Genomic DNA, 12,273 nt, shown 5'->3' with positions numbered 1-12,273 from the left:
AATCAATCTCTTCCTTAATTTTTGTACTTAAAATTTTTTTTTTTTTTTTTTTTTTTATATTCATCAAAATAATATATGTAAATATAAAATAAAAATATTATATTATATGTTTTTTTTTTTTTTTTATATATAAATATGTATTTATTTATTTATTTGTTTATTCACTCATTAATTTAAATAACACTACATTTTTTTATTTTTTTTGTTTTTTCTTTTTTTCCTGTGAAAAATGTGTATTTATATAAAGAATAAAACATATAATATTATAAACTTATTTTTATTTTATATTGTTCTTTTTTTTTTTTTATAAAAGTATTTATTGTAAGTAGGAGGGGGTAGAAAAAAAAAAAAATAAATAAATAATAAAATAAATTAAATATACTTATTAAAATATTACTATTCAAAAAAAAAAAAAAAAAAAAAAAAAAAAAAAGGGATATAATGAATATATATATAACAAGATATATTTAATATAACATTATTATAAAACAAACATGTATAAAATCAGACGATATAATTGTATGTAAATATTGTAGATACTTATAAATGTATATATATATATATATATATATAATATGTAAAATAAAAATATTCATAAAAAAAAAAAAAAAAATGTATGTTTACAATTATTTACAATTTATGGAAAAAATCATTCAGATTTCACTTATATATATATTATATATATATACATATAATTGAACAAAATTGAAATTCACACAAAAACTATACTTTTTAATAACTTTTTAATAAGTTTTTTTTTTTTTTTTTTTAATTTTCGATTTTTTTTTTTTTTTTTATTATATTTTAATTAATTGCCAAAATATATAACGTTCAGACTATTATATATATATATATTTTTTTATATATATAATTTAAGAAAAACAAACATTACAAAAGTAAATATAAAAAAAAAAAAAACTTTAAGAATTTAAAAACTATTTTTATAAATATAATATATATATGTTATTATTATATAATTTTTATTCAAAATATATGTTTTTAAGATTTAAAATAAAAAGGTAAAATATAACATTGGTATTTTATTATATTATATATTTAGATAATATTTTATATATATAATATATATTAATTAATATATTAATATTATATAAAACACAAAATAATAAAAGATATATTGTTATTTTTATTACTTGTTTTTAATCTTTAATAAAGATAAAAATTTAACAAAATTAAGAAAAAAAAAAAAATATATATATATATATAAAATATATATATTACAAAGATGTATATTTTTATTTAATAAAAATATTTTTTATGGATATATATGAAATATTATTATTATATACAAAATAATATATAATATTATATTATTATTATTATGATATATTATATTAATATAATAATAGTATTTATGACATATAAAAAATATATGATATAATTATACATATATATATATATAATAATAAATAATAATATTAATTGTAAATATATATTTTATATAATATGTACAAAATATTTATGTATTTATTATAAATTTTTTTTTTCATGTACTACATGTTTTATAAAAAAAAAAAAAAAGGAACAAAAATGTTTAATTTCTTTATAATAACACTTACTTAATATACCTTATGTTATTAAATCTTTATAGAATTGAAATATTATAATATATAATTGTAAAATTTTCATAAGGTGTTTCCTTATAAAAAAATAAAAATCCATTTTTTATAAATATATATTTTCTTCAAGGAGAAAAAAAAATATGTTTTATTTTTCAGAAGCATATATATTATTTATTATATATATATATATATACATATATATATATATATATATTATATATATATATATATAAATATAGGATGTAATTATATTATAATAATATATTTTTATAAATTATATGTTCTTTAAATTGCAATAAAAAAAAAAAAAAAAGTATCATTTATATTTTATAAATAATTATAAATTATTATATATGTACATATATAATATGATGAATATATTGTAATAACATACTAATATTATTTTTTAATATATGCCCTTTTTTTTTTTTTTTTTAATAATATATTATATTTTCTCTTTCTATATATAATAAATAATATATAAAAAAATATATAAATAATAGAATCTTCAAAAAAAAAAAAAAAAAAAAAAAAAAAAAAGATCCTACAATGCATATAATAATATTATTATATTTATATATATAATATTATGATATATTTATAATATATTATTATATTATACATATAATATTAAAAAATGAACTTTTTTTTCTTCTTTTTTTTTTTTTTTTTTTTGAACAAAAAAATAATAATTAGAATATTTATATATTTTTATATATAATTTCAAAAGTATCAAGAGAAAAATATAATTATAATAATTATATTATTATTAATCTATGATACAATAAAATCAAAGGTATTGTTTTGACTATATAGAATTCTTAGTACATTATATGTATATAATATATAAAAAAACGTTTTGAAAATTTTACTCGGGTTTATAAATTTTAACTTTTTGAATAATTTTGTAACATTTTCCTAAACAATATAATAAATATATATTTCATTATATATATTATAATACAAATAATATTAAACAAATAAATGCGGAATAAATATTATATGCAATACATATAAATAATACTTTATTTTTAAGAAGACTGCATAATATAACAATATATTATTATATTAAGAATAATATATATTTTATATCTTCTTTTGTTAAAGTTTATGTTATATTTTTATTGTTACAGTTATAAAAACTAAAAAAAAAAAAAAAATAATAAAAAAAAAATTTAATTGGTGTTCATTATATATACAACTTTATAAATTGATAAATATATTATAAAAGTATTATTACATAAACACGTTTTATATTAACTTTAATAATATTTTTTAAAACATATATTATTATATATATATAGATATATAGAGATTTTAATTTAATAATAAATATAATATAAATTATTATAAAATATATATAACATACAATATATAGATTCTAAGTAACTTTTCACATTTATCTTATATATATATATATATATATATATATATATATATATATTTATTTATTTATATTTATATATATGTTTATATTATAATTCCATTTAATTTTCATGATGTACTATAGTTTAATGCACAGGAAAAGGAAAACCCCTTAAATTCCAAATTATTCCAATTTTTTTTTTTTTTTTTCTTATACTTTTATAAAATAAACATAAAAAGATACCATATTTTTGTATATTTTTTATATTAGTAATAAATGAAATAATTGATATTATATTTTAAAACATTTTGTGTACTTTTACTATCATTTATAAGTATTTCCTCATTTATTTAAGAAAAATTACTAAACATTTTTTTTATGAATAATGTGTGTAGTGTATAAACATAATTTTTTACTTCAAAAAAAAAAAAAAATAAATAAATAAATATATATATATATATATATATATATATTATATATATTATAATAAATTCAAATTTGTTTTCCATCAGATTTATTTAAATTTATAAATAAAATTTTATTTCTTTTGAATTATATATAAAATCTATAAATTATTATTTCATTATATAATATTATTTTATATATTATAATCATATGATTCAGTGTGTTTACATATTATAAAAAAAATAAAATAAAATAAAAAAATGAACAATATAATATATTATAGATTATCCACCTTTTAAGAAACAATCCCCCGAATATTTCCCTTTTATTTATTTTTTCTTTTTTTTTTTTAAATAAAAATATATTTATATATGAATTAATTTTTAGGTTTTATATATATATATATATATATATATATATATATATATATATGTTTTAAAAAATAATAATAGTAATAATAACAATGTGTATAAATTAAAATTTTGAAAAAAAAATAGTTTAAAAAAATAGAAATAATATTAAGGAATAAAATTGTATGACATATTTTTTATAAAAGAACATTAGTTTCAAGTGTATATAATATTTATGTAATATGTTTATAGTTTATAATTATATTATATTTTGTATATATATCTTATAAGGATTTTAAATATATCAAAAAAAAAATAAGAAATAATGCTGTTCACATAAATTCCTCTTGAATTTTGTCTCTATTTATTGCCATGGTTGCATTAGATTTTCTTTTTTTATTTAGCTTCATTTTTACCTTTTGTATAATATCAAAATAATAAATAATAAAACTGATACAAAATAAGAGAACTAATCCTGAAATAATAATGGTATATTTCATAATTACACTATCATTGTTATCATTTTCTTGAAATTCAGTGTTTTCATCTTGTCCGTTTGAATTTATTTGATTTTCCTTATCTTTATTATCTTTATTATATTTTTCTTCCTCATTCATGTTATTTTCTATTCCTTCTACCACTTTTCCTTTTACTTCTCCTTCTACTTCTCCTTCTACTTCTCCTTCTCCTTCAACTTCTCCATCAACTTCTCCTTCTTTTATTTCGAAATTTTCATATTTGTATTCAACCAATATATTATTTAAATAAACATCTACACTATTATCTTCCATTAATTTATTATATTCCTCATCTGATATATTATACATTTCATGATTTATATAAAATTTCATAGGCACCATAAAGGTATAAGATTCATTCCTATTATCTACGAGTAAAAAGTTAAGATACTTATTATTTTTCCTTTCTAAATTATATGAAGGTAAATGTTTGTCTATACTTTTTTTTTTATTTATTTTATTATTGTTATTAACATAAATATTTTTATATTGTTTAAGATGTGATAAACTAACTGGTTTATTTATATCACTTTTGTATTGTTTTCCGTTTTTTTCGTCTATTTCTAGATGTTCAATCACTTCCTTTTCATCTCTTTTTTCTTCACTCATATTATTAGGAATATCTTCATCATATTTCATTTCATAATTATTTTCATATATTTCTTTATAAATATTTTCAGGTGTTTTCTTTCTGGTTATGATATTATCCTTATATTTCTTCATATCTAAATCTAAATTAAGTAAAATGCTTTCTTTTAAAACTCTATTTTTGTATGACGTATTTATAGTTTTGTTATGAAAATAACTTTTTTCATGATTTAAATTACAACACCATATTTTGTTTTTTCTTCTAACATCAAAATCTTCAAATACTCTAAAGGTATCACTACCATAAAATGTCTTTTCCAATAACAAAAAAGATAAAACTAAAAGCAAATATCCAATATTAATCATGTTCATATCTTAATATATATTGAAAAGAAAAATTACATATGCATATATATAACAAAGAATTATAAATAAACGGTTAAAAGAGGGAAATAATTTCTGCTAGGTTTTGTTTAAATCTCATTCCTTTATCTGTTAAAAAAAATAAAAAATAAAATTTTATCATGTTTTTTTTTTTCATATATTTTTATTTTTTTAAAGTATTTGAAAATAACAATTATACAAAAATATATATGTATTATTTTTTCTTATAACCTCTTTTTTGGTAAAATTGTGGAATTTGTTTTATGAGAAAAAAAAAAAAAAAAATTTAATTATACATAAATACAAATAAATATATACATATATATATATATATATAATTTTTTTTTTTTTCTTCTTTATATATAGATAATCACCATAAAAGTGAACAATAAAAATAACAAAGTATAATAAATTTTATAATTAAAGACAGCTTTTATAATGAACCATAGGAAAATACTTTAGTACACAACACTTATATATTACATTAACATTTGATGTGGGCGAGATTATGAAAAAATAATTAATATATCAATCGACAATTATTTGAAAGTCACATTTATTTAAAATATATTTTTTTAAAGGAGAAAGACAAATATATATACACATACATATATATATCATTAAATGTATAAAAAAAAAAAAAAAAAAATGTAAAATGTGTATATATATGATGTAGCTTGTGTGCTGTTCTCATAACAATTTTTACAACAATTGAATCAAAATGAATTGCATGCATGTCTCGTTTTTGATATATACAAATAAATGTTTTATCACATATATATATATATATATATATATATATATATATACATTTCTGTCTCTTTTAATATTTCATTTTACGTTTTCTATATGTATAATATATTTATATATATATATATAATATATGTATATATAAACATTTTATAAATTTTTTTTTTTTATTTTTCATATAATTGTCTATGACGTTCCTTATTTGAGACTGTTTTTCTTATTCTTATGAAATTTTTTAATTCACCCATAAATTTTTTTTTTTTTTTTCACCCAAAAATTGTAATTATATATATATATATATATATATGTACATATGTATACACTGAAATAGCCAAAATGATCTTTTTTCCTTTTTATTACTATGGTTTGCTCAGGATAAATACTCTCCTTTTCATATAGTACATTTTCTATATTTTCATAAGAATAAATAATATAAAAAAGGGGAATTACAAGCATCAATTTTTTTTTTTTTTTTTTTTTTCTTTGAATGGTATTAAGGAAAAAAAGGATATATATGATATATTTTAAAACAATATATTTTTAGATAAATATTACAAAAAATTTGCTGTCTAAAAATATATATTTATATATCTATGTGTTTTTCCTATTTCCAGTTTTATAAAAATATAAAAAACAATAAACCGAAAAAAAAATATATAATAAAAAACAACAATAAACAAAAAAAAATATAAAAATATAAAAAAATAAAAAAATAAAAAACAATAAACCGAAAAAAAAATATATAATAAAAAACAACAATAAACAAAAAAAAAATATATATATATATATATATATATATTTTTTTATTTATGATCAAATTTATTTATAACCTTTTTATACTTTATGTTATAATTATGATTCCAACTCTAATGGTTCTCTAAATAAGTATTATTTCTATAAGATTAATATTCCTCATTAGTATATTGTCTGAAAAATTAGCCTATTATTTCTTTTTTTTAATATTTTCCAAAAATTCAATTTTCATGTTATTTTTTTTTTTTTTTTTTATATATATTTTGTTTCCATCTTTAACATTATGATAACTTATTATAGTACCTAAAGAGATATTATATTTTATATCTGAAGAAAAAAATTCCACGAAATGAATATATATATATATATATGTTTCAGCTTGAAATATATAGATTTATAATTAAACGTTTAAAATATATATATGTATATACTACTTGATATATAATATAATATATTATATTATATTATTAAAATATTTATTTATTTAAATAAAGTTATAATTTATTAAAAAAAAAAAAAAAAAAATTGCTTTTCATTTTCATTAATGCACAAATATTCATTGTTTATATATATATATATATATATATATATATATATATTTTTTTTTTTTTTTTTAATTTTTTCTGTGGAAAAGGTAATGTAACAAATTGTTATCTTTAAAAAAATGTAATCAAATATAAACTGTTACTCTATTTCGTTGTTTCAATTTCCTTAAATAATAAAAAGCAAACAAAACAAGTCTGTGTTTTGTTTTGTTTAATTTTAAAGGATTTATAAGCTCTTTTGATTCTCAAATATTATATAAATATATTTCATGTTTCTTCTATATATATATATATATATTTTTTTTTTTTTTTTTTCCCCTTATTATTTTATTTATTTATTTATTTATTTATTATTTTTTTTTTTTTTTTTGTGTAATATATTTCATGTTTAATTTTCAGTAATTGTTATAGCTTTAGAGATGAATATTAAATTAAAAAATTTTTTTTTTTTTTTTTTTGTTTTAAAGTTTTAAAGAATTTATGAAGAAAATCAAAGATAGTTTTCAATTGTTTTCATCAAAAAATAAAAGGTAACATATATGTATACGAAAGTATGTAAATATATATATATATATATATATATGTATTTTTTGTGTATTAGATATTCATGTATTATATGTGCTTATATATATATATATATATTTTTTTTTTTTATCCTTTTAACAACTCTAGAGATAATGAGAAAAACGAAGACATAAGTAATAGATTATACAAAATTGGCAACGAAATTGAAGAAAAATTTGATGAAGATGTTGAAAATATAAGATTTAATGCAGATGATATATCCTATTATTTTGTGAAAAATACGGAATCATTAAATAAGGAATCATATAAAGAATGTGATAATAAAAAATCAGTTAATGAAATAAATATATATAAAAGATTACAAGATAAAAAGATCAAGACATTATTTGATACAAGTATATGTGGTCCATATATCTGTTGCATTTTTATTTTATCAAAAAAAGAAAATGTAAATATTGAATATATTTATCCACACATAGATATAAATGAAAAAAATATTATATTACAAATAGAAAATGAAATGAAAATTATTACACCATTTAATGTTTGGTATAGATATAAAGGAGAATGGAAAGAAGATATAGAAAATTTTCTTATAGAAAGGATATTTTTATTAAAAGAAATGAATACATCTACTAATGTATTATATAATTTGAATATTGAACCTACTAGTAATAATGAATATAATATTTTATATGGTATTAGTGGTAATAGATATTATTCCATTGTATTAGATTATTTAGAAGAAAATATATATAAAGAAATTATGATAATAAGTCAGATTCCATACTATAATTTCATATCATGGAAATTTCTGACTGTTATGGAATCATTTTTAATAGATAAAGAATTTAAAAAATTAAAAAATTTTGTTGATTCTTTCAGTGAAGATAATAATATATTTGAAAAAATTACATTTGATGATTATTATTTGAATTTATCCAATAATATGGAACAATTAAAAAATATGAAATTAGAGAATATCTTAATATTTTTAAAAGCGTTATTATTAGAAAAAAAAATTGTTATTTCATGTTCAAAAAAAGAAATGGGTTGTAAATATGTTTTATTATTTTTGTCTTTTATTCCTGATATTATAAATTTGGGATTTAATATAAAAAATTATGAAGATAAATTTGAAGAATGGAAAAAATCAAAATTACCATTAATTTTATTTCATGAGACATATGTATTATTATTACATATAGATAATCTGAAATTATTTAATACTTATACATGTTCAAAAAATTATTTTATATCTACTACAATTCATAGTGATGTATATAAAGGTGTCCAAAATAATGCAGATCTTTTATATGACGTTGATAAAGATAACTTAGTTATAAACAATGATAATCTTATCGATGTATTGAAATTAACAAAATTTGAAAATAATCATTTAAATAAATTACATTCTGTATTTAAATCTTTCTTTAATTTCTCTTCATTATTATTTGAAAACATAAAACCAAATGAAACTTTAATAAATTTACAAAATATAAATTATTCCAATACAAATAATATTATATCGAATTTTAATAGGATAAATGAAAAATTGTTTTGTAATCAAAATAGTAATATTTCATTAACAATAAATAACGCCTATAATAAAAATAATGATGATAAAAATGATGATGATAAAAATGATGATGATAAAAATGATGATGATAATAATGATGATGATAATAATGATGATAATAATAATGATGATAATAATAATAATGATGATAATAATAATGATGATGATAATAATAATGATGATGATGATAGTACTATTGTACATACTAAAAGTGAGTGTGATTTTAAAACTATTAATATGAATGACTATAAAAACAATGAAGATAGATCATTGAACAGTTTGGATAATTTGCCAAATGAAATAAGAGGAGAATATCAAATGGGAAAATTGAAAGAAGATAAGGTACTAATTGGTACCACACGTGGTACAATTAATGAAAATAGTGGATTATATATGAATAAGTACATATCATATGGAAATAATATTAATAATAATGATAATAATAACAACAATAATAATAATAATAACAATAATAATAACAATAATAATGATATTATTTTTAATAATAAACGTTATAGTGATAATTTCCATTTGAATGGGACATTTCCATCAAATGAAGGAAATTATGAAAATGTTGAACTTATCGATGATGAAGATGATATATACATTATAAATTTAAAAGAAAATTATAGTGAAGAATTAAATTTTATAAAAGATAGAGAAAGATTAGAAAGTTATTATAATAAAACAGAAAACGTAAAAGGGTTTAAAAAAAATGATGAATTAGAAAAATTTGTTATCGATATAAGAAATCATTTTCATATTTATTTTAATGAACTATTTACTTTAAGTAAAGAATATTTTGAAGAAGGGATGAAAGAAAAAAAAAATGTGTATGAAGAAAATTATAATAATTTATTTATTGAAATGTGGGAAGAAACTACAAACTTTCATTCTTTTATTGAAAAGGATTACAAAATAAATAAATTTTTAAAAATAGCAGAAGAAAATAATATTTTATTTGATAAAAGAAATTTAGAAAAGTATACATTTATAAATGATTTATTAATAATTGAAAAAGGAGAAAATTATAATGAAACAATAGAAAATTATAATAATTTAAAAGAAGTTTTAATAATATCTTTAAAAGGATATGTATATGAAGGTACATATTCTTTTTTAAAAAATTGTAAACAAGGATTAGGGAAATTTGTAAGTAATATATATGATATTACATTTCAAGGAGAATGGCATAATGATCAAATAAATGGTTCAGGTCATTTATATCATAAAAATTTTAAATATTTTGGAAAATTTAAAAATAATTTGTTTACTGAAAATGGTATATTTGTTGACAATTTGTTAAATCAATATGAAGGAGAATTTTTGAATGGTTATTTTAATGGTAATGGAAAACTTATATATAATAAAAACACTTATATAGGAATTTTTAAAAATAATAATTTAATTGGTCAAGGAAAAATATTATATAAAAATGGTTCTGTATATACAGGGGAAATAAAAAATTTCTTACCACATGGATATGGATTTTTATCATATGATGATTCAGCAATATTTGAAGGATATTTTATTGAAGGAAAAAAATCTGGTAATGGTTTCTTAACATTAAAATGTAATGATCCTTCTAATAATATATTTTCAATTGAAGGGAAATGGGAAAATGATGAACCTGTAATGAGAAAAAGTTTTCATATCGTTTTTCCAAACAAAGATAAATATATTGGGAAAATATATATTCTCCCAAATTCTAAAAGAAATAATAAATACAAATATATATCTGATGATACTATAGTTAATATAATACAGAAAAAATTATATGATGTTAACCAATTAATAGAAACCGTATTTAATTTTATGTATCACACTAATGATAATAAAAAATTAGAACATATCACAACTAATATGATAACAGAAGAACAAAGAAAATATTATTTGAATGTTCCATATCCCAATGAAGATATAAGCAATGTTAATCCTGCCGTTAACGATCAAAATGGAAATAACAAGAAAATTACAAGTAACCCTCAAAGTATTAGTAGTCATCAAAGTATTAATGACTATCAAAATGGTGATAATGATGATAATGATGATAATTATGAAATAAGGAATGCTTCTATATTGAATAGTATAGATAAGCCTGAAGATTATTCATCGTTTAAAAAAAAAGATAGTTTACCCATAATATTTTTAGAAGAAAAACAAACTTCCACTGAATTTAATGGAACCTATAAAGACAGTGATGGTGATAGCGAAAATACAGAAAATGAACAAAAGACATTTTTAAAAGAAAAACTTGAAACATTTATAAATAATAAGAAGAAAAAAGTTTTGAAAAATATTTTTGATATATTAGATAAAAATTGGTTAATAAACAATACTGAAAAGAAACTGAACAAAAATAAAAATATTGTAGAATACCTACAACAAAAAAAGTTATTCATTATTCCTCATAGAAAAGGATTAAGTATATATAATAAAAAAAAAGAAAATTATAATGGTAAATTCTGTTTAGGAATGAAACATGGATATGGTATATATGTTTATGATCATATAAATAGATATGAAGGATATTGGTTTCGAGGAATGAAACATGGTTATGCTATTCTATATGAAGGAGATCATATATATTATGCTCATTTTAATTATGATAAATTAATTTCCAAAGAAATTATATTACTTAAAAATCTTGATAAATATAAACCTAAAAAAGAAACATCTAAACTTAAGGTATATAATAATCAGTTCTTAATAAACCAATCCTTTTTTAATTTCAAAGATTTTATATCTACGGTTGTATGTAATTATTTATAGAAGAGGTGGGTAAAAATAATAAAGAAAAATGATAAAATAAATTTCTTGTGAAAATAATTTGATAATGTTTTAAAAAGAGAAAAGGATTTTTTTTTTTTTTTTTTTTTTTTTTTTTAATAAATATGGAAACTATTTTATATTTAAAATTATAATTTCTT

The 12,273-nt window shown here is 16.2% G+C and overlaps 2 protein-coding genes across 2 annotated transcripts; one reads left to right on the top strand and one right to left on the bottom strand.

Annotated features, from left to right (window-relative positions):
• Positions 1-4,033: 4,033 nt before the first annotated feature.
• On the bottom strand, positions 4,034-5,179 carry PF3D7_0511400 (conserved Plasmodium protein, unknown function; the record flags this gene model as incomplete). The annotated part of the gene is made up of 1 exon (XM_001351635.1): positions 4,034-5,179. The coding sequence occupies one exon, from the start codon at positions 5,177-5,179 to the stop codon at positions 4,034-4,036; it is 1,146 nt and encodes a 381-aa protein (XP_001351671.1).
• Positions 5,180-7,719: 2,540 nt separating this feature from the next.
• Positions 7,720-12,115, top strand: PF3D7_0511300 (MORN repeat protein, putative; the record flags this gene model as incomplete). Its single annotated transcript, XM_024473432.1, has 2 exons — positions 7,720-7,769; positions 7,912-12,115. The coding sequence occupies 2 exons, from the start codon at positions 7,720-7,722 to the stop codon at positions 12,113-12,115; spliced, it is 4,254 nt and encodes a 1,417-aa protein (XP_024328901.1).
• Between the last annotated feature and the right edge of the window lie 158 nt (positions 12,116-12,273).

Source organism: Plasmodium falciparum (assembly GCF_000002765.6).
Source record: "Plasmodium falciparum 3D7 genome assembly, chromosome: 5".
NCBI classification, from domain to species: Eukaryota; Apicomplexa; class Aconoidasida; order Haemosporida; family Plasmodiidae; genus Plasmodium; species Plasmodium falciparum.
This window is presented reverse-complemented; position numbering and strand designations above follow the sequence as displayed.